Source organism: Suncus etruscus, chromosome 4, assembly GCF_024139225.1.
Source record: "Suncus etruscus isolate mSunEtr1 chromosome 4, mSunEtr1.pri.cur, whole genome shotgun sequence".
Taxonomy (NCBI): Eukaryota; Metazoa; Chordata; class Mammalia; order Eulipotyphla; family Soricidae; genus Suncus; species Suncus etruscus.
Genome location: NC_064851.1, coordinates 45,907,833 through 45,932,382, shown reverse-complemented (window position 1 = coordinate 45,932,382; position 24,550 = coordinate 45,907,833). Strand labels below are relative to the sequence as shown.

General features: G+C 40.3%; 1 protein-coding gene and 1 non-coding gene across 2 annotated transcripts in view; one reads left to right on the top strand and one right to left on the bottom strand.

The window, feature by feature from the left end:
• The window catches only part of CCDC18 (coiled-coil domain containing 18), a 100,467-nt gene that overhangs the window by 66,059 nt on the left and 9,858 nt on the right, over positions 1–24,550 (bottom strand). The window contains 8 exon segments of the mRNA XM_049772563.1: positions 2,224–2,334; positions 3,706–3,926; positions 6,333–6,493; positions 9,252–9,376; positions 13,246–13,537; positions 17,404–17,525; positions 19,234–19,330; positions 23,469–23,597. Of these exon segments, the coding sequence (XP_049628520.1) occupies positions 2,224–2,334; positions 3,706–3,926; positions 6,333–6,493; positions 9,252–9,376; positions 13,246–13,537; positions 17,404–17,525; positions 19,234–19,330; positions 23,469–23,597 (1,258 nt within the window).
• Positions 24,440–24,546, top strand: LOC126008515 (U6 spliceosomal RNA). Its single transcript, XR_007495842.1, has one exon. It is a non-coding gene; the product is annotated as a U6 spliceosomal RNA (small nuclear RNA).

Below are 24,550 nucleotides of genomic sequence, written 5' to 3'. Positions count from 1 at the left end.
CCGATAATGGCACGTGGCTTTATTTCTTGTTTGCATAGGCACATTAAAACGAGAAAATACTATACATACAAATAAGTTCTTATCTAATAGAGATTGGAACACACAAATCTTGTAGTGCAATGGGACCTTACACCCTGAATATTGACATAATGACCTCAGAAGAATGGGCATTCTCCATTCACCCCTGATCTAGGGAAGCCATCTACAAAACATCCAAGGTTGTCTATAACATCACCTGGAAGCAATCTTCTACCAGGGAAGACCCTACCACTGCTCTGACATCGACCTACTCAAAAGAGACTTACCTTAACACTGAAAAGACTTAACAACAACAACCTGCTTACTGGACAGGGCTTTCTGCATTGCCCTTTAATTGTGAGGTGAAACGAGAGGATGCTCCACACCAGCCTGACTTTAATGTAGGATATGCAGATTCCAGATTCTTTAATACAGAAACCTGGTGCCAACAATAGAGACTGCGTGAAAAATAAAACTGTATTGGCACTACAGACAATGACTTGGATTGAACAAACTAGTTTGCTGGAGCCTAGAGTTGGTCTTATGCCAGGAAACTTCAGGGGTAGGGTCTCCTTGTATTTAAGCCAAGGCTTTTCCTTTCCATGTCCCCCATATTTTGGTGGGCCTATGCAAACAATATTTGCCACTCTAACACCGTTTTTACTGTGCTCCTTTGACTCTAAACCTTAAAAAAAACACTTAAACTTTTGATGTTAACTTAAACTAATATGCATGTGCATGAAAATGTAAAAAAAATACTAGTCTTCAATGTTTAAGGAGTCACATAAATTTCATGGCTTTATATTGCTTTGTGTATGTTATAATGTACTACAATCTGGGGACTTGTGGACAAAGTAATTGTACATGGGTTCTGTTTTATTTTTCTTAATGTTCTTTGACTGTTAGGCGTCAGCAAGGGGGTTTCTTCTGAGAACTTTGTTTATGGGTAATTGTCCTTCCACTGTAACTTTACCTTGTCCTCTTTCTTTGCATCATTGTTCTCATAATTAAAAATTAAAAATTAAAAAAATCTATTTAGGAGCTGGGGAGAGAACTCTAGTTATAAAAGTGTATGTGTTAACATCTAGAGGCTCTGAGTTTGATCCCTGTCTTATTGCCCCACCCCAAACACTTCTGGGGTAGCCCTAATGGCTCCCAAACACAGTTAAGTGTGGACTCAGTGGACTTGGGAATAGTCCTGGTATAGCACTGCACCCCTGGTCAAGAACTGAAGCATAGGCCCACAAGCCATGTGGTCATGGAGTTGCTGGGCCTGGTGACCTTCAGGCAACTTCAACAGATCCAGAATAACAGCTATCCCTTACCATACCTCTGGTCCTTCTTTTTCAAAAAGCATATTAACTTGAAAATAGAGAAGCACAGTAACCATGTCTGCATTCAGCAAGCTCCATAGGTTCATACCATTCTCGAAAGAGGTATGTATACTAAGGCGTGAGAAAGCATGGGGACATCAGCCACGCAGCTGAAAATGGCAATCTAGGGAGGAGAAGGCAGGTCAAGTCCCTGTGCTGCAGAAAACACACCCCATAAAAGCTACAGAACCAGCAATGGTGCTTGGAAAAGCTAGACACATGTATATCTGAAGCCACCTAATGTTCTGAAACTAAAGTAGTAGAAGAATGATCAACTAGCAAAAAGAGCTTATTACTAAACCCCTTGACAAAGACTTAATGACCTCATTGCAAGATACGATTTTCACAAATTTCCCTGTTGCTGTACTCTGTATTTTTTCTTTTCTATTTTTGGCTACCACTTACCTGGAAACAAATGTATTATATCAACTGTTAACTTTGTGATGTGATATTTCTTTTTTTTTTTTTTTTTTTTTGGTTTTTTTGGGCCACACCCGGTGACGCTCAGGGGTTACTCCTGGCTATGCGCTCAGAAGTCACTCCTGGCTTGGGGGACCATATGGGATGCCGGGGGATCGAACTGCGGTCCGTCCAAGGCTAGCGCAGGCAAGGCAGGCACCTTACCTCTAGCGCCACCGCCCGGCCCCGTGATATTTCAATAAAGCAATTTGTATAAAAATAATATGGAAACAAAAACTATTAATCATAAAACATCAGAATCTTCAACTTTTCTATTTGGTATAGCTGAGTAATAACAAACATGGTGTTATGAATTAGGTTCCTTACATTCAAAGAGACTTTCATAACCAGAAAAAGAAAAAGTCATTCTTACCATGAGCTCCTGTTCTAGCTCTGCATTTTTTGCAGCAACAGAGGTATAAGCAACAATCTTTTCTTCGAGCTGTTTCTCCATTGTTAAAAGTTGAGAACATTTCTTTGTCATCTAAAAACACATAAAAATATTTTAACTTTTTCTTTTATTTTTGGAGCACACCAGCAGTGCTCAGAACTTATTCTTAGCTCTGACATTCAAGGATCACTCCTGGTGGGTGGGGTTCAGGGAGCCAGATGGGTACCAGATCTCAAAGCAAAGTCAATCCCTGGATATGTACAACACATGCTCAATCTCTTCAACTTGGAATGGCTTATTATTGCTTTAAATTTTCTTTAATTGATAAGTGACATTGGGAGGGAAGAAAAGACACAAAAGGACATAACTTGCTCCACTGAGGAATATTTAGTTAATTTAATTAAGATCTCATTGTCCAGGGCCAGAGAGATAGCATGGGGGTAAGGTGGTTGCCTTGCATGCATAAGGTTGGTGATTCGAATCCCGGCATCCCATATGGTCCCCAGAGCTTGCCAGGAGCGATTTCTGAGAGTAGAGCCAGGAGTAGCCCTTGAGCGCTGCCGGGTGTGACCCCCCCAAAAAACAAAACAAAACAAAAAAGATCTCATTGTCCAAATAAAACTAATCCTAACCCATTTTTTAAAGGTTCTGTTAATCTATATTTTTTATTTTTTTATTTTTAATTATGAGAACAAAGATGCAAAGAAAGAGGACAAGGTAAAGTTACAGTGGAAGGACAATCACCCATAACATAATTCTCAGAAGAAGTCCCTTTGCTGATATCTTATCTTTGAACTTTCAGCCAAAGAACATTAAGATAAATAAAACAGAATCCATGTACAATTACTTTGTCCCTCAAGTCCCCAGATTGTAACACATTATAATATATCTTAACAGCACACAAGGCAATCTAAAGCCATAAAACTTATGTAACTCCTTAAACAGTAGAGGCATAGTATTTTTTACATTTCCATGTACATGCATATTAGCTTAACTGTTAACCTATTTTTCTTTGCTTGTTTGTTTTTTGTTTTTTTGGGTCACACCCAGCAATGCTCAGGGGTTACTCCTGGCTCTACGCTCAGAAATCACTTCTGGCAGGCTCTGGGGGACCAAGAAAAAAACTTTAAAAAAATTATAATTCATGTGATGCCATTACTTTTTTTGTCATTAATTTTCTAAAAGTATATCAGGGCCGGAGAGATTGTACAGGGTTGGACATCTGCCTTGCACACAGCCGACCCAGAACGGATGATGGTTAGAATCCTGACATCCCATATGTTCCCCCAAGTCTGCCAGGAGTGATTTCTGAGTGCAGAGGCAGGAGTAACTCCTGACTGCCGCCGGGTGTGCTCCCCCCCCCAAAAAAAATTTCTAAATGTATAAATCTGAACTATTTTTATAAAACCCTACATTACTTTTCATTCCTCAAAATGCAGTACATATGTATAAAATTCAACTTACTTCACTTTCAAGTTTGCTAGAGTTTGAAGCTTTCTCTAGTAGCTCCTCTTGAATCAGCTGAAACTGAGTAGTTCTATGAGCCATACTCATTTTCAGATCGGAATTCTCAGCTTCTATTTTCATCAACTTAGTACGCAGTTCTTCTATCCCAGAAGCAAGTTTTTGTCTTTCTTTTTCATACTGCTGGGTCACAGTACATTGATTCTGACTTTTTACAATTTCTGTTAATATTAAATAAATTGTTGAAAACTTTTAAGGATCTGGGGGCCGGAGAGATGGCATGGAGGTAAGGTGTTTGCCTTGCAAGCAGAAGGATGGTGGTTCAAATCCAGGCATCCCTGAGCTTGCCAGGAGCAATTTCTGAGCCTGGAGCCAGGAGTAACCCCTGTGTGTTGCTGCGTGTGACCCAAAAAAAAAAAAAAAAAAAAAAAAACAAACAAAACAAACAAACAAAAAACTTTTAAGGATAAAAACCTATTACAATATTTAAAGAATCATAAACAAAAATCAGTTTCTGATGTAAAGAAATTTAAAAGAAATGGAGAATACAACATATATCAGGGGTTGCAGCGATAGGAATGGGTGTTTGCCTTGCATGCCGCCGATCAGATTCAATCCCTGTTCACCATATGGTTCCCTGAACCTGCCAGGAGCGATTTCTGAGTGCAGAGCCAGAAGTAAGCCATGAGCACCACCAGGTGAGGCCCAAAACTCAAAATTAAAAAAAAAAAAAGACATACATCAAGGAAAAATATGTCTACATGAAAAGTGTAAATTAACAAAGTGGGAACAAATTCTTTTGTAAACTAATCCTTTGTACCAGAGTCTTTCTCTAACTTAAAAAATTCCATTTGGAACCCAAAATATATGATTTCTAAAATCATTGTTAATGGGGGCTAGAGAGATAGCATGGAAGTAGGGCATTTGCTTTGCATGCAGAAGGATGGTGATTTGAATTCCAGCATCCCATATGGTCCCCCCGTGCCTGCCAGGAGCGATTTCTGAGCACAGAGCAAGGAGTAACCCACTACCGGGTGTGACCCAAAAATCAAAATCAAACAAACAAACAAACAATACTTTGACATTCATTATTTATATTCAGGCTCAAAAACTGAAAAGTGACTACTTCTTAGCCTACAGCAATGGTTTCAAATAGTGGGGCACGCCTCCCGGGGGGGGGGGGGCATGAGGCTCCATTTGACCTCAGCAAACACTATCATAACAAGCTAAGCTCCGTGTTTATGTCTCTGTATGTCTCTGGAGCTGAGTGTTGCTGTGTCCTGCTTCAAACCCCACTTCGAAAAGCTATGCATAGCAAAATGTGCTCATTGTAGTCATTAATCCAGACATCATCTCTGGTTAAAAAATCAGCTCAAATTATTTAATATATTTTTGTTTTGCAGGTGAAAGTTTTTTTTTTTAATAAAGATACTATTTACAGTCGCATGGGGGGCGCAAAAAATGTTTTCTTCTTCCTAGAGTGGCGTGACAGAAAATAATTGAGAAGCACTGGCCTAAAGTAATGAGAATTCTATTATATTTTTAAAACTATTAAGGCTATTAGAATAAAAAAATAGTTTATATTCTACTAAAAATACACTATACCAATCCCAAGGTAACTGAACTTTCAGGAGTTCCTTAAAGAGGAATAATGTAAATATGATACTTTTGTTGTTGTTTGTTTGGGGGCCATACCTAGTAGTGCTCAGGCCTTACTCTTGGCTCTGGGATCAGGGATCACTCCTGGTTAGGGTCAGGGGACCGAATAGATGCTAAAAATCAGATCCAGTTCAGCTACATGCAAGGCAAATGCCTTACCCACTGTAACTATTGCTTTAATTTGCTAAAGTACATTTTAAAGAATGAAAAGTTCAAAAAAAAATTTTTTTTTTTTTTGGTTTTTGGGCCACACCCGGTGACGCTCAGGGGTTATTCCTGGCTATGCGCTCAGAAGTCACTCCTGGCTTGGGGGACCATATGGGACGCCAGGGGATCGAACCGTCGTAGTAGGCTAGCACAGGCAAGGCAGGCACCTTACCTCTAGCGCCACCGCCCACCCCCAAAGTTCAAGAATTTTGAAATATTTGCTCTCATCAACCATAATTTGTTGGGGTTTTTTTGTTTGTTTGTTTTTGTGGTTTTTGGGTCACACCTGGCAGTGCTCAGGGGTTATTCCTGGCTCCAGGCTCAGAAATTGCTCCTGGCAGGCACAGGGGACCATATGGGGTGCCGGGATTCGAACCTATGACCTCCTGCATGAAAGGCAAACGTCTTACCTCCATGCTATCTCTCTGGCCCCCTCAACCATAGTATTTTTTGTTTTTGTTTTTTTGGTTTTTGTGCCACACCTGGCGGTGCTCAGGGGTTACTCCTGGCTGTCTGCTCAGAAATAGCTCCTGGCAGGCACAGGGGACCACATGGGACACCGGGATTCGAACCAACCACCTTTGGTCCTGGATCGGCTGCTTGCAAGGCAAACGCCGCTGTGCTATTTCTCCGGGCCCTCAACCATAGCTTTTAATAAAAGATCATCACATGTTTGATAATAGAAACCAAATAATTAAAACCAACAGCTTTTAAAAATTCATAAAAATAATCTCATTTTAAAAATTTAATATGATACTCACCTACTTGATTACCTCCTATTTTTATAGGCTCTTCTTCTAAAATATTTATTTTGTCACTTTCTTGGTTGTCTTTACAAGCAGTAATACTCTGAGATAACTGACTCACAGTCAAATTCGCCTGAAGTTTTTGAATTTCTGCCTCTTTTATTGCAAGTTTAATCCTACCACAGAGAAAATAGAAAGATTAAAAACTAATATGAAGATTGCTTTAAAATATTTATCATTTCCTAGAAATAACTACATAGACAACTATATTAACAATGGTAGTGAGTGAGAGAAATGGAATGCCTATCTCAAATATAGGCAGTGGGTCGGGAGGGAGGGAAATGGGAGGTATTGGTGGTGGGAATATTGTACTGGTGAAGGGGGGGTGTCCTTTTATATAACTCAGGGGTGCCGAACAAGTTCGACACAAAGAGCCAAAATTTTAAACTGTGAGAGTCAGGGATGGAAGCTGGGAAGATGCAGTCTGGGGGCGGGACTAGCGCTCGGAGATCTCTCCTCAGAGGTCTCTCCTCAGAAGCAGCAGAACAAAATCCAAACTTGGTATGAGCCACAGTATACAAAATAATGGTAAGAGGCAAAGAGCCGTATTCATTTTGGCCGGAAGCCGCATGCGGAGCCACTTGTTCACCACCCCTGAATAACTGAAACACAACTACAAACATGTTTATAATCGTGGTGCTTAATTAAAGATATGAATCAATAAAAAAATAAAATAAAAAATACTGTGAACTGAATGAGAGATAGTACAGTGGGGAAGATATTTATTTGCAAATAAATAAAATATCATTTCCAAACTTCAAGTTTGAATAAATGTTAACAACTCTTAATATTGGGGCCAGAGAGATAGTATGGAGGTAAGGCATTTGCCTTTCATGCAGAAGGACGGTGGTTCGAATCCCGGTATCTCATATGGTCCCCTGTGCCTGCCAGGGCCGATTTCTGAACATAGAGCCAGGAATAACCCCTGAGCGTTGCCGGGTGTGACCAAACCAAACAAAACAAAAAAACTCTTAATATCAATGAACAATTAGATATAAAATTTATATCACTAATTGTTGCTATAAACTGTATCAGATATTTTAAGAAATTGGATAGTGGGGCTGGAGAGATAGCATGGAGGTAAGGCGTTTGCCTTTCATGCAGAAGGTCATCAGTTCGAATCCCCGCTTCCCATATGGTCCCCCGTGCCTGCCAGGAGCAATTTCTGAGCATGGAGCCAGGAATAACCCCTGAGCACTGCCGGGTGTGACCCAAAAAAACCACACCAAAAAAAAAAAAAAAAAAAAAAAAAAAAAAGAAATTGGATAGTACCTCTTAAAATTGAAAATGTGTTTATCCTATGTCCCAGAGATTTTGTTTTTAGGAATTACATTAGAGAAACTCTCCTGTGCTTTCTTTTTTTTGGTGTTTGGGCCACACCCAGTGACGCTCAGGGGTTACTCCTAGCTATGCACTCAGAAATCGCTCCTGGCTTGGGGGACCATATGGGATGCCGGGGGATTGAACTGTGGTCCATCCTAAGTTAGCTTGGGCAAGGCAGATGCCTTACCCTCTTGTGCCACTACTCCCATCCCTCTCCTGTGCTTTCCAAGAAAGGTACAGTTTATGTACTTTGTAACACTATTTGTAACAGAAGGGCAAAAATGAAAGAAGGTAACTATTAAAAGAATATATAAACTGTGATGTACTTAAAGGATAGACTTTCTTTTCTATACAGAAAATAAAACTAAACCACCACTAATTCACCCAATGATCTTACAACATATCACAACATGGATGAACTACATCATGCCAAATGGAAAATAACACTACACTGAATATTGAAGATTTGTATATTTGAGAGTAAACACAAACTATATTTAACGATCTCTGCCTAACTTATAAGATATTTAGAATAAAAACCATACTAAGGAAAAAAAGGTATTATTCACCCTGTAAAATTTTATTTACTTATTTAATGACATTTGGGACCATACACAGTTGTGCTCAAGGCTTATTTTTGGCTCTGTGCTCAGGGATCCCTGGCATTGCTCAAAGGACCTTACATAGTGCCAAGGTCTAACAAGGGTCAGCTATGTGCAAAACAAGCACCTTCTCTCCTGCACTATCTCTCTAGCCTACTCTTTATTTTATTTATTTATTTATTTATTTATTTATTTATTTATTTATTTATTTATTTATTTATTTATTTATTTATTGGTTTTTGCGCCACACCCAGAAGTGCTCAGGGGTTACTCCTGGCTCTGTGCTCAGAAATCACTCCTGGCAGGCATGGGAAACCACATGGGATGCCGGGATTCGAACTACCGTCAGTCCTGGGTTGGCCATTTGCAAGACAAACACGTACTGCTGTGCTATCTCTCTGGCCCCTACTTTATTATTATTTTTATTTAAAGAAATAAAACTGATGAGCCAGAGCAATACTATAGCGATTGTATGCATCCTACCTAGGTTTGATCACTATGTCCCATATGTCCCCGAGCTCACCAGGAGCAATTTCTGAGTGCAGAGCCAGAAGTAACCTCTGAGTATGTGACCAAAAAACAAAAATGGAAACAAAAACCAGGGGCGGAGAGATAGCACAGTGGTAGGGCGTTTGCCTAGCAAGCAGCCACCACCACACCCCTCCCCTGTGCCTGCCAGGAGCGATATCTGATCGCACAGCCAGGAGTAACCCCTGAGCGTCGCTGGGTGTGGCAAAAACAAACAAACAAACAAACAAACAAACAGAAATATAAATAGAACTGAAAGGATTCTTTAAAAAAAAATGTTGGGAAGACAGGCAACAATGTTATACCACTCCTTCAATATATAATCTTCAATATATCAAAATAATTAATTCTCTCTTTTTTCATTTCTGATTTAAAATACAAGAATGCCATTTACTACAACTTCAGAATATAAAAAACGCACCTCAGTTCTGAAATCACCATTTTATTGGCCTCACAGCAGTCAATGTAATTTTCTTCCTTGCTAGATACATTCCTCATCTGGGGCTTAGAAAGAGCTGACTTAAAAGCAAACATTTCTCTTTTTAACTGCAAGTTTAAAAAAAAAAAAGTAAGTTTATATTTATAAATAATTAGAAATTATTTAACTCAAAAATTTTTTGTTTGTATTTTGGGATCACACTTGGTGGTACACAAGGTAATTCCTGGCTCTGTGCTTTGGAATCACTCCTGGCAGAAACTGAGAGACCATATGTGGTGATGGGGGTTGAACCCAGGTTGATGGTGTGCAAGGCAAGCACCCTAATCACTGTACTACTGCTTGGGTCCCAGAATTCTACGTTGTAAAATTTATGTGAGAATTTAATAGAAACCAACTAAAGTTCATCAATTGTACATGTAGACAGACGCATTATGAAATATTAAGATAATAAAACTATAATGGCTAAAATAAGCTTGTCTTGTATATCATTATAGAGATTTCTTTTAACAATATTTATAGGTATATGTCATATTTTTAAAATGCACTAAACATTAACCTATATATATTTGTATAGGTATCCATATGTAGAAATATTTTAAAATATAGAAAAGAAAACACCAATTCTATAGTTATATTTATATCTCTAAGGAGAGAGAGATAAAGAACTGGGCTCTGATAAAGTATATAAAAGGCTTTATATGCCTATAATATTTTATTCTTAAAAAAACCTTAATAGAGAAGGAAATGTTTGGTATTTTTGTTTTGTTTTGTTTTGTTTTGTTTTGGGTCATACCAGTGACACTCAGAGACAACTCCTGGCTCTGCGCTCAGAAATCGCTCCTGGCAGGCACAAGGTATCATAGGGAATGCTGGGAATTGAACCACAGTCTGTCCTGAATTCAGCTGCGTGGAAGGCAAATGCTCTACCGCTGTACTCTCTCTCTGACCCCAGAGATGGAAATGTTAACACACATTTTGCATATGCTTTTCTACATTAATCTCTGTATTTTTCACTATATTTGAACAATAAAGAAGTTATTTAATTAGTTTGGAAAAGAAGCAAGTAGGCCCTTCATGATTAAAACCAAATCACAATTTCTAAAATGAAAGCAATTCACACTTCCAGGTCTATGGCTGTGGCTCAGGGGCAGAGCACCTACCATGCAGGACTGAGGCGGGCCCAATCCACATGACACACATAGTGTGATGAAATCCTAGTGCCACAACACAGTGTGTAACCCACCACAACAAAGTGGGTGCAAGCACCATAACTAAAGCCTGGTGTCCCTAATGAACCAAAACAACTAAGAAAGGGAAGGGGGAAAACAAACATGTAGTTTTTATTTGTTTTTGTATTTGGGCCACAACTGGCAATGCTAAGGGGTTACTCTGGTTCTACACTCAGGAATCACCTGTGGGGCTCAGGGATGCTGGAGATAGAACCTGGGTCAGTGACATGCAAGTTAAGCATCCTATCTGTTGTCCTAATACTCTGAGCCCAAAAACAAACATTTTCAAATCATGTTTTATTATTTATGTTTTTGTTTTATTTATTTTTGTTTATTTTTAATTTTTGTTTTATTTTTATTTATTTTTGTTTATTTATTTTTGGTTTGGGGCCACATCCAGTGTTGCTTAGGTGTTACTCCTGGATCTGCATTCAGGAATCACAACTGAGAGGATCATATGGAATGTTGGAGATTGAACCCAGGCCAGCCACTTGCAAGGCAAGCTCCTTACATGCTTTACTATCTACCAGCCACTTCAAAACCATGTTATTCTGTGTATGTGTTTGGGCCACAACTGGCAGTACTCAAGGGTTACTCATGGCTCTAAGCTCAGAAATTACTCCTGGTAGGACATAGGGTTTAATATGCAATGTTGGAGAACCTGGGCCAGTCTCATGCAAAGCCAGAGTCCTACCTACTACACTACACACAGGCTATGCTCCCTCCCCCAAATATGTCATTCTTTTTTTTTTTGGTTTTTGGGGCACACCCGGCGATGCTCAGGGGTTACTCCTGGCTGTCCGCTCAGAAATAGCTCCTGGCAGGCACGGGGACCATATGGGACACCGGGATTCGAAACACCACCTTTGGTCCTGGATCGGCTGCTTGCAAGGCAAACGCCGCTGTGCTATCTCTCCGGGCCCCAAATATGTCATTCTTAATACTCATGAAACACAGGTTCAAGCATATATAACTACCCAACCTTAAAAATATACATCAAGTGATTTTTGGTTTTTGGGCCACCCAGTTATGCTCAGGGGTTACTCCTGGCTATGTGCTCAGAAATCGCTCCTGGCTTGGGGGACCATATGGGACAATAGCACAGGCAAGGCAGACACGGTACTGCTTGCACCATCGCTCTGGCCCCCAAGTGATTTTTTTACAAGGATGGATGCTTCTAAGGAGTGCTCAGAGTGCCTGAGGGCTCCTGGGCCAGAGGTTCTGGAGGTCACTAGAACCACTCCTGCAGTGCTCAGGACCTTCAAAGCATGCACATCAGTATAGTAATTGGGACATGAAGTTCTGGGAATTGAAATAAAAGATCAGATCTGCATACATGCAAGGCAAGTGCCTTCACTCCTGAACTCTCTCTCCAATCCCTCTTTTCTTAATATGAAGCTCAAATGAAAATAACTATTTAAAAATAATACTCACTAAATCTAATTAATATCAAATGTCAAAATAAAACAGTACATAAAAAGTCTAAGCAAATAGTGTTATAAAAAAGAAAGATACATCAGGGGCTGGAGAGATAGCATGGAGTTAGAGCATTTGCCTTGCATGCAGAAGGACGGTAGTTCGAATCCCGGCATCTCATATGGTCCCCCGAGCCTGCCAGGAGCAATTTCTGAGCATAGAGCCAGGAGTAACCCCTGCGAGTCAGTGGGAGTGGCCCAAAAACAAACAAACAAAAAATTGGAAACTGGTTTGAAGTGATTAATTAAAAATATTTTTAGATTTAGGGGCCGGAGAGATAGCATGGAGGTAGGGCATTTGCCTTGCATGCAGAAGGACGGTGGCTCGAATCCCGGCATCCCATATGGTTCCACAAGCCGGCCAGGAGCGATTTCTGAGCGTAGAGCCAGGAGTAACCCCTGAGCACTGCCGGGTGTGGCCCAAAAACCAAAAAAAAAAAAAAATTTAGATTTAGTATAATTAAGTCTGGTGAGATAGTACCAGCAGATAAGGCACTTGCCTTGTACACAGTTGATCTGGATTTGATTCCTGTTCCTCTGTAAGGTCCCCCCAAGCACAGATAGGAGTGATCCCTGAGCTCAGAGAAGAAAGTAAGACCTGGAACCTGCAGACTGTAATCCAGAAATCAAAATAAATAAAAAGTACAATTAAAATATTAACATTTTATGGCCTGTAAATGTTATATTAATTGTGTTGTCCCTTTATGATATCTAAGACTGAAAACGAAGGAAAAGTAGAAAAGTAATTACAGAAAAATATAGGGATTGACTGAACAAGTTAGTCATGTAACAAAAAGTATAAGATGGTGCCGGAGCAGTGACACGGCAGTAAGGCGTTTGCCTTGCATGCGTCTGACCTAGGATGGATCACGATTTGATCCCCAGGGTCCCTTATGGTCCCCCAAGCCAGGAGTGATTTCTGAGCATGTAGCCAGGGGTAACCCCTAAACGTCACAGGGTGTGATCCAAAAACCAAAAAAAAAAAAAAGAAAGAAAAGAAAAGTAGAAGCTTTTTTTCTGTAAGTAGAAGCTTATTGGGGCTAGAGCAATAGCATGTAACAGGTGGGGCATTTGCCTTGCATACAGCTGACCTGGGTTTGATCCCTGGCATCCCATATGGTCCCCTAAGCCTGCCAGGAGTAATTTCTGAGCACATGGCTAGGTGAGGCCCAAACAACAACAAAAACAATAACAAAAAAGGAGAAGCTAATAAAGCAAACAGAAAAGAATGCTCTTATAAACCTATATAATTTTTCCTTCACATATACTCACTGGCAACTGGGACATAACTGTTTCCAAACTTTTCAGTTCCACCCTTGAACTTTCTATTTCTTTTTGACGCAAATCCAGTTGTTCATTCTGTGCTGCAACACGGACCTTTAATTCTCGGTTTTCGTTCAATAGAGAAAGTTTTTCTCTGAGTAGCCCCTCTTTGTCCTCTAGATCACTCTCTAGTTTCAAAATATTTTGTTTAGATTCAGTCAGTTGTGCCATGACTTCTGAATTTTTCACTGCCATGATTCTTAATTTTTCTTTTCCATTGTTATTATCTTCTTTTACCTGCCTAAACAAATAAGCATACAATAAAAATAAATAAATAAAAATACGTGCTCACTTTCAATCATCATGTTTAGTTCATCTCACTTTTCAAGTATTTTAAAACTTAAATTCTCGATTAGGGCTGGAGAGATAGCACAGTGGTAAGGCATTTGCCTTAGACGCTGAAGGACGGTGGTTCGAATCCCGGCATCCCATATGGTCCCCTGAGACTGCCAGGAGTGATTTCTGAGCTTAGAGCCTGGAGTAACCCCTAAACACTGCCGGGTGAGACCCAAAAACCAAAAAAAAAAAAAAAAAAATTCTAGATTAGGATCAGAGGTAGAATGCACACCTCACATATATGAGGTCATCTGGTACCAGATTAAAAAAAACAACACTGACAATAGGGGCTGGAGAGATAGCAGTAGGGCATTTTCCTTGCATGCATCTAACCTAGGATGAATGGTAGTTCAATTCAGGAGTGATTTCTGAGTGTAGAACCAGGAGTTAACAACCCCTGAGCACTGCGGAGTGAAGCCCAAAAACAAAAACAAAAGAAAAAAACATTGACAATAAAACTAACAATTTTTTGTCTCTTTGTTTTGTTTTGGGGCCACACCAGACAGTGCTCAGAGCTTACTTCTGGCTCTGTGCTCAGAATTTGCCCCTGGCATGCTCAGGGAACCATCTGGGATGCCAGGAATCGAACCTGGGTCTGTCCCAGGTTGGCTGCATGCAAGGCAAATGCCATACCACTGTGCTATCGCTCTGGCCCCTTTTTTGCTTGTTTTGTTTTTAGCCTTTTGTGGAGGTTTTTTTATTTGGTGGTGAGGTGGAGGCCACATCCTGTGATGCTCAAGGCTTACAGGCTGTTAATGCTTAAGGCTCTGCACTCAGGGATCATTCCCGGTTGGCTTGAGGGTTTATAATGGTATGCAAGAGGTCAAACATATGCATGGCAAACACCCTTCCTGTTACACGATTGCTCTAGCCGCAAACTAACTTAATTTTGAGATACTACCTCTTTATATTTACTGGGTGTCAACTTTTTTGAGGGATGGGTGAACCATACCTATTTGTGCTCATGGGCTATTATTGTTTCTGTGCTTAGTAGTAACCCTTGGCAGTGCTGTCGGATCATACATGGTGCCAAGGATTCAAACCATCATATATTCTCTAGCACATATTACTTGCTACAATCTTTTTTTTTTTTTTTGGAAAAGAAAAAAACTGGGGGGCTGGAGAGCTAGCACAGTGTTAGAGCATTTGCCTTGCACTCAGCTGACCTAGGACGGACAATGGTTTGAATCCCAGCTTCCCATATGGTACCCCAAGTCTGCCAGGAGCAGAGCCAGGAATAACCCGAGTTGCGCCAGGTGTGACCCACCCCCCAAAAAAAGAAAAAAACTGGGGCATTGGAGCGATAGCACAGTAGTAGAGAATTTGCTTTAAATGTGGCCTACCCTTTACATGACTGAAACCTAATCACAATCATGTTGTAATCAAGGTGTTTAAATAAAGATATTATTTTTAAAAATAGAAAATTGAAAGAAAAACTAAAAAATGGAAGAGAAAGAAAAGAAGAAAAAGTTCAGTAACAAGTATATTTGTGAAAATTATTGTATCACCAATGAACTCATTAAATCAATAACAGAAGGTTTAAAAAAATGTGGCCAACCCAGATTCCATCCCAAATTCAATATCCGGCATCACATATGTTCCCCTGAGTACAACCAGGAGTAATCCCTGACTGCAGAGCCAGGGGTAATCCCCAAACATTACCAGAAGTGATCCCTGAGATAGGAGGAACCACTGAGCACCACCAAGCGCAGCTTCCTACAAAGTATGTCTTTATAAACATTTAGGTTGTATTAATAATAAGTTAAGATAATCATCTTTGAAATATCCTTGTTTTCCCTTTACTCAAGCAGCATCTAATACCTTTTACACTCCTAATTGTCTACTATAGGAGAGGGAAAATATAATTTAATATTTGTAGGTAACAACAATACCCCCTAAAAATAAACTAATTCTTTTTTGACTTTAGACCACATCCAGTTGGTGCTCAGGGCTCATTCCTGAGTGCCTACAATTAATTACTACCTGTTTATAAATGAGAAAACTGAGTAAAGAAAGGTCATGAAACTTGTCCAACACCTCATAGTAAATAGTACAACAAGATATGAAGAAATCCACTATATTAGAAGCATTTCTTCTCACTCCCCACAGCCCCCAAATACTCAGTCAGCTAAGCCAGCAGTTTCAGAGACATGGTTCAAGGGTGCAGCGCTGCTCAGGACATATGGCACCACATACTACCAAGGCCACCCTGGCAATGCTCTGGACACCATGATGTTCAGGAGTCCATGTGGTGCCAGGAATCAAATCCAGGTCAAGGTGCATGTAAGGTATACACCTAATCTGTCATTATCTCCCAGCCCACTCTTCCCCCTCTCTATAAGTGCAAGAGAGTAGATCTAACTTCAAAACCTGGCAATATTTTTTTGTAGCACCAAAAAATAGGTGTGAGGGCATACCCTATTGTGAGCCTTACCTATTACAAGCTCTAGAAAGCTCTAGAGTCCATGTGGTGCCAGGAATCAAATCCAGGTCAAGGTGCATGTAAGGTATACACCTAATCTGTCATTATCTCCCAGCCCACTCTTCCCCTTCTCTATAAGTGCAAGAGAGTAGATCTAACTTCAAAACCTGGCAATATTTTTTTGTAGCACCAAAAAATAGGTGTGAGGGCATACCCTATTGTGAGCCTTACCTATTACAAGCTCTAGAATTTATGAAGAAAAATCACGAATGATGAGCTATAGGTTTATAAGAAAAGGTCTAATGAATTACTTACAAATTACTAGGCAGTAATAATTTTGAGTATATATATCTATGTAAAAAAGGGGCTGAAAATATAGTAGAATGGGTAAGTCACTTGCCTTGTAAGTTGCTGATACAGGTTCAAACCCCAGCACTACATACAATGCCCTGAATACTACCAGGAGTGATCCTAAGCACAGCACCAGGAGTAAGCCCTGATCATAGCAAATGTAGCAGCTCCAAGTCCAAAATTAATTTAATTTAATAAAAATAAACATAAAGAGAATCTTATGTTTAGAATTGCTGTTTTATTTCATCATTTCTTTTTATCACATTTTAAGTATTTCTGAAATGAGGGTAGACTATGCATTTTTTCATAATTTAAAGGTGTGACCTTCAGGTTATAGCACCAAAACCAAATAAAACAAAAACAAAAACAAAAAAAACAAAATAAATTACAGGGTGTGACCCCAAACCAAACAAATAACATACAAAATATATATGCAAAGAAACTGTTAATCATATTATTATGTAATATTATTAGCATCAGTTAAGTTTTATTCATTTAAAATATTTAGCTATTTTTCTGTATAATATAAGGTCATAATTAAAATATACAAAAAAATTTTTTTGTTTGTTTTTTTGGGTCACACCCAGCAACGCTCAGGAGTTACTCCTGGCTCTATGCTCAGAAATCACTCCTGGCAGGCTCAGGGGACCATATGGGATGCTGGGATTTGAACCATCATCCTTCTGCATGCAAGGCAAATGCCTTACCTCCATGCTATCTCTCCGGCCCCCAAAAATGTTCTATTTTTTAAATGTTTCATTTTCTCCCCATTCCAACACACAACATTTTTCCTGGGGCCAGAGTGATAGCACAGTGGAGAGAGGGTGTTTGCTTAACATGGCAGATGACCCAGGTTCGATCCCTCATATCTCATACAGTCCCCCGAGCTTGCCAACAATAACCTGAGTACAGAGCCAGGAGTTACCCCTGAGCACCGCCAGGTGTGGCCCTAAAAGGACCAAAAAATAAAAAATTATTTTTCTAAAACATGACACTACCTTAATTTCTCTTTCAGAATTTCAAGTTCAGTTTTATACTGACCACACTTTTCCTGTAGTCTTTTGTTTTCTTTTTCGCTGTTATTTAGATTTTTTTCTAGCATTTCTTCTTCGGCTTGAACCTAAAATAAAAAGTTAAGTGGTCACATAAAGGTGGTCATAAGTTTTAGGAGCTTCAAACTAAAAAGCAGTGATTCCAGACATAAACAACACTGTTCTTAAAACCCCAGCCTTGTGGTGAAAGGAGCAATAAACTTATTGGGCAATAGCAGAGGATGCGAAGAGAGATGCATGGGCATTGGAAAGCAAAGGCCTCTGGTCTCAAAGGGACAAGATAAGAAACTGATAAAGCCTCCCCGTGAACTGAGTGATTGAACTAGACAACTGGAGTTTTTAATTTAAGCCAAAATATACACCCCATTGAAATTAGAGATTGAATTGCAAAGCAGGCTTAAGGTGTGAGAGTGGAGAATTGTTCCAATTGCTTTACTACAGCTAAATCGAGGGCTCTATAGGGCACAGTCTGAAATTGATAATCTGAAAATTGATAAAATCTGAAATTGATAAAAAGTACCTCATATTTTCTTTCTTTTTCTAAATGTTATTCCCTAATGTTATTCCATTATAAATATTTTGTCTCTACCTTACAGAATGCCTTATTTAAAATTCTTTCATGATAGTCTCCTGAGGCCTGCCCTGAGGCCTCCTAAGGCTTCCCAAATTGTGACCTGATTAATTCATACTAAGAATTCAGTGTCTTGTGCTGGAGAAATAGCATGGAGGTAAGGCGTTTGCCTTTCATGCAGAAGGTCGGTGGTTCAAATCCTGGCATCCCATATGGTCCCTTGAGCCTGCCAGGAGCAATTTCTGAGCATAAAGCCAGGAGTAACCCCTGAACACAGCTGGGTGTGACCCAAAAAAAAAAAAAAAAAAAAAAAAAAAGAGAAGAATTCAGTGTCTGGGGGGGCTGAAGTGGATATGGCATTTGCTTTGTATTTATGACCTGGGTGTGATACCTGTATTCTATGTGGTCCCCTGTGCCCTGCCTGGAGGATCCCTGAGCACAGTGCCAGGTGTGGCCCCAAAACAAAAGCAAAAAATAAATTCAGTATCTAGGGGAGATGGTATAGAAGGTAGATTTGGATTCAATCCCCAGCATCCTAAACATCTCTGGATATGGCAATGGAGATCCCTAGTCCCATGAGGAACCTAATGAATACTGCATCCTCAGACCACAGCAATGAACTGCCAGTCCAGATAGCTAAGTATTGCTGGCAGTAACCTAAGGCATCCAGAACAAGACTTAGTAGACCCAAAAGGAGAAATAAAAATTCATTATTTAAGGCCAGAAAATAGTTCAAAGAGCTGAAATAATTATCTTGCGTACACTAAGCCCCACATTCAATCTTAGCACTTCAGTGCTTGGTTCTATGTTGCTTAAGCCCAGCGGGTGCAGGACCATTCCTGGCAATGCACCTGGCATTACTGTCAGGAGTGATTCCTGAGTGCAGAGCTAGGAGAGATCCCTGAGTATCTAAGGGATGACCCAAAAACTTAAAAAAAAAATTTTTTTTGGTCACACCTGGCAGTGCTCAGGGGCTACTCCTGGTTCTATGTCAGAAATCTGTCCTGGCAGGCTCGGGGGACCATATGGGATGCTGGGATTCAAACCACGGACCTTCTGCATGCAAGGCAAATGCCTTACCTCCATGCTATCTCTCCAGCCCCAAACTTTTTTGTTTAATTGCAAACATTTAACTTATACCTATCTTTACTTTCAGAACATGGGAAGTTATAATGAAACACTGAATTTGTACAACTATCTCTTACCTTTTCTAGTTTCTCAGTGATTTTTTCTTTGTAATGCTGGAAAGCTTTACTCAGCTCCTCAGCATTATACAGAGCTTCATTCCTTTGTCGTTCAGCCCTGAAATTTAGAAAAGTATAATGAGGAGCCCAGAGAGAGAGCTTAGTAGGATAAAGAATATGCTTTACATGTTTGAAATCTGAAACTGATCTTTAGCACCACCACCAAGTACCACAGGAGGCTCGTGAGCAGAACAGTGTCTAAGGAGCCTTGGCACTGCAGAATCAATCATAGATTAATATTAAACAGTCTAGTCCCTATTAATGAGCATCATCAGGATTTAGAGGCCCCAAAATATACATATATAATATACATATACTTTTATACATTTATACAAAATATACATATATAAAATATATATTCTTATGTGTTACCAATTGTTATTCTGTCTGAAATAACACCCCAAAATAAAGATATCAAAAGGAAAAATGCGGGGCCGGGCGGTGGCGCTGGAGGTAAGGTGCCTGCCTTGCCTGCGCTAGCCTAGGACGGACCGCGGTTCGATCCCCCGGCGTCCCATATGGTCCCCCAAGAAGCCAGGAGCAACTTCTGAGCGCATAGCCAGGAGTAACCCCTGAGCGTCACAGGGTGTGGCCCAAAAACCAAAAAAAAAAAAAAAAAAAAAAAAAAAAAAAAAAAAAAAAAAAAAAAAGGAAAAATGCTCTGTACTCAAGTATTAAGTCCCAAAGTAATCTACTATTTTTTGGGGGGGGAGGGTTTGGGGGCCATATCCAGTGGCGCTCAGGGATTATTCTTGGCTCTGTGCTCAGAAATTGCTCCTGGCAGGCTCAGGGGACCATGGGATGCCGGGAATCAAACTTGGGCCCTTTCAGGGTCTGTCCTGGATTGGCAGTCTGCAAGGTAAAAATGCCCTACTGCTGTGCTATCACTCCAGCCCTACATTTATTATTTTTTTGTTTGTTTTCATTTTTATTTTTGGGTCATACCAGACAGTGTACAAGACTTATTCTTGGCGCTGTGCTAAGGGCTAACTCCTGGTGGGGCTTGGATGAGATGCTGGGAAATCAAAACTGCACCTTATCTGCTGTACTCCCTCCAGGCCCCAATCTATATTTAATATTAAAGAATAATTAGGAAGAACAAAGAATGTACATTATACCATTATACTTTCCCATTTTATCAACATGACAAAAATTAACATAATTTAATTACAAACTTGGAAACATACATATATTCTATGTGTTGCTAATTTTTATTCTGTCTGAAATAACAAACTAGAGAAGCAAGCTATATGACAAATTTTCAAATATTTTATGTGTATATGTGTGTGTACTGGGCTAAAAAGAACATAGTTACTATTTGCCAAACATTAATGTTTTCTCTAAAAATAAATAAAGTCTTAAATACAAAAACAGTTTTTGTGGAGCCAGTACAGTGCATAGTAGGGCATATGCTTTGCAAATGCCAAACCCAGGTTTAATCCTTAAAATATCCCTGTGGTACCCCTGCTGAGTCATGCAGTGTGGCCCTCCTTACCAACTCTTCCTAATGCGGACTGTTGCTTGATACCGGACTTAGCTCTAAAAGGACTCTCAATGCAAGAACTCTACCCAAGACCTCCCTGCCGCAAATCTTTTACCAATCTCAAGAAGGTCAGGGTGTATGATGAAAAGGCTCCCGGGAACCCACACCCCTCCAAGAAAATCTCAAGACAATGGGGAAACCTATAGTTCCATCATAAGTATAAGTCTTGTATAACACTACTTCTTTACCTACTCTTCCCCAAATATAAGGTAGTCTCCTGCATCACTTTGTTCCTTTAATTACTTTTTTTATTTCATTTTTTATTAGTATTAAAAAAAACTTTTTTCTTTATACATATTTTATCTCTATTTTTATCTTTTTTGGGTATGTGACTTGCTTCTGTTTTCTTCTCTTTTCAGCCCCAAATGCACCGGCAATATACTGTAGCACCGTTTCTTCCTGCAAAGGCACACTAAAAAAAGGGGTAAGGTTACGTATAAAAACAAGCTCTTATCTACTAGGGATGAGAACTCATACTTTTTTGGGGGGAGGGTCACACCTGGCAGTGTTCAGGGGTTATTCCTAGCTTCACACTCAGAAATCGCTCCTGGCAGGCTCGGGGGACCATATGGGATGCTGGGATTCGAACCAATGACCTTCTGCATGAAAGGCAAATGCCTTACCTCCATGCTATCTCTCCGGCCCCTGAGAACTCATACTTTTTTACACACAGGGGCATCTCCCTCCTTGAATATATGTCATGTGGACCCAACTTTGACCCCAGGTGATTAGAGGCCGACCGTCCAGCCTGGAACCCTATATCCCAGGCATAGAAACGACACAGATCTCCACAACAGCTACAGAAACCAAATCCCATCTGGGACATCCTTAATACTGCTCAAACACCAACATGGCCCAGCTCTAATATGATATCCTGACAATGAGGAAATTGGGAACAACTTGACCTAAGAGCAGGTTATCCTACCTCACCAGCTAACGATAAGACAAAATCAGAAGACTTGTCACCCTTTGGTCTGTGCAAAAGCCAAGATCGTGATCTACAGATGACTGGTTGATAGAACCATGACCGGGCAGTATGTATCCTGGGACCAATAAAAAAGCCCTAGTCTAAGGTTTGATTTATGACCTGCACTACAACCATGATCTCTAATTCCAGAGGTCTGACTGAGTCAGTAGCAACTGAATGGGTCTTCTGGTAACATAACGAAAGACGCTATCTCAGGATCCATCCTAGGATCAGAGCAAGGACCAAGACCACCAACCACAGAAGACGGATTAAAATGACATTAAGGAAACAGAACTTCTAGAACCACAAAGAAAGACCACCATAAGTTCCATCCTTGACCTGTGCAGAGACTGAGATCTCTAGATAAAGAGACCTGACTTTACCACCCAGGACAGAGCAGAAGTCTCCCATATACCACAAAAGCACCAACGGGAGAAAAAATGAACTAGAAAGGACTCTATAGTTAATCCCATGACAATATACTCCAAGGATGGAGAAACCCTGTATCTCTTAGGCCAAGGGAATTCTTTTTCGAATGACCCAATGTTTACTGTGCCTATGCAGGAGGGAGAAAAAAAAAAAAAAAAAGAGACAAAAATCACAAAATAATCTTTTATTTTTTTAACCTATCTAGTTTTTGTCGATTTCTTTGATTTGGTGTGGATATTGAACTGGTTGTCTCCATTTTTTAAATTTATTTCTTTCCTCTTCTTCCAGTTTGTGCTCTGTCATGTTTTTTATCTCAAGACCATGGCAAGTAAGTGGTGCCTACCTTTATTGCTGTAGTGCTCACTGGATATTTTATTCGATACTTCTTTTTATACTGTGTGGTGTTTCACCTCCTTTTTCCCCTTCATCTCTCGAACCGAGGATGAGAGCCTCTAGAAGGACTCCACCCATTTTCGGCATATTTGATGTTTACCCCATCTTATATTACTTTTCTCTTCTTCAAACAAAACCACATAACTTTAACTATCTAGTCCCGCCCCAATTAGAGGGGGATATAATGGAGGTACCATGACCAAACAGTTGTAAGATCACTAAGTAGTAAGCTAGGCACAGAAGGGACCACTCATTCTAGCAGTCCCGGGGGTGAGGGTGGAGGCTATGGGCGGCAGGACGGGAACGGAGGTGGAGGGAGGACAATTTGGTGGTGGGAATTCCCCTGACTCAATATGTACCTAAAATATTACTGAGAACGATATGTAAGCCACTATGATTAAAATAAAAATTATATAAAAAAATATCCCTGTGGTAAAAGAAAAGAAAATATCCCTGTGGTCCCCCGAGCACCACCAGGAGTAATTCCTAGTGCAGACTCAGTAGTAACTCCTGAGCATCACTGGGTATGACTCAAAAACCAAAATCAAAACCCACTTTTGCTTACAATCATACAGACTTTCTGGAACTGGGGAGATAGCTCAGGTTCAGGTATGTATGGCTTACATGTGCTCAGCCCCAAGTTAGATATCTTGGGATCACATGACTCCTGAATCATTGCTGAGTGTGGCCCTCCCTGTGGACCATGAGTACCACTCCGGTGGCTTTAGGAATCACCAGCACTGCTGACCTCAAGTAGCAAACCATGATCCAGTGCAGTTAACTACGCAGTGCTGGGCATGACCCAAGCTTTCTTATTATTCAGGAGGCCTCTCCTTACAGGAAAAAACAAAACCAAAAACTTACCTCTTTCCTTGTTTACTTTGTTCAAGTAAGTCTACCTTCAATTTTATGCATTCCTCTTGAGATTTCTGCAAACTCTGTTCCTTTTCAATCACCATTTTTTGACTCTGCTCTAATTTATCTTCTGCTTCTCTATAAAATAAAGGATATTACTTATTTATTTTATTTGGACAGGGGGTGAACCATACCCAGCAATACTCAGGTCTTACTCCTGGCTCTACAGTCCTGGCAAGGCTCCATGGACCAAATGTGGTGCTGAGGATCAAACCCAGCTCGAACACCTGCAAGACAAGATTCCTACCTACTGTATTATCACGCTAGCTCCTGTTAAGCTTTTATGAAGAATAAAAGAATACTTCCATCAAATACAGAACAGCGGTAGGGTGTCTATCTTGCACGTGTCCAACCCTGGGCAGACCCCGGTTCGATTACTGGCTTCTCATATGGTCCCCAGAGCCTGCCAGGAGCTATTTCTGAGCATAGAGCCAGGAGTAACCCCTGAGTGCCACTGGGTATGACCCCCCCAAAAAACCCGAAAAATCCCAAAAAGGGGTTGAAGCGATAGAACAGTGGTAAGGTTTTTTTCCTTGAATGTGGTTGACCTAGAATGGACCTTGGTTCAAACCCCAGCATCCCACATGGTCCCCCAGAGCCAGGGATGGTGTCTGAGCGCATAGCCAGGAGTAACCCTGAGCGTCACCAGATATGACCCAATTAAAAAATATCCCAAAAACACCTAGACAATACATGATTTACTTAAGACAAATGAACTAGCCCATACTTAATGATAGCATCTAAATAAGCATCTCAACTTGGTCATTTTTTTCCCTAAGTTTCCTGTTGGGAGAGGGGCCACATCTGACCACATTCAGGTAGCTCTATGTTCTGGCTCTATGCTCAGAAATCATTCCTGGCAGGCTAGAGGGACCAAACAGGATGCTAGGGATCAAACCTGGTCAGAAGAGTGCAAGATAGTGCTTGCTTTTACAGCCCATATACTAAAATTGGAACAATACAAAGAAGATTAGCATGGCCCCTGCGCAAGGTTGACACAAAAATTTGTGAAGTGTTCCGTGTTTTTTTAA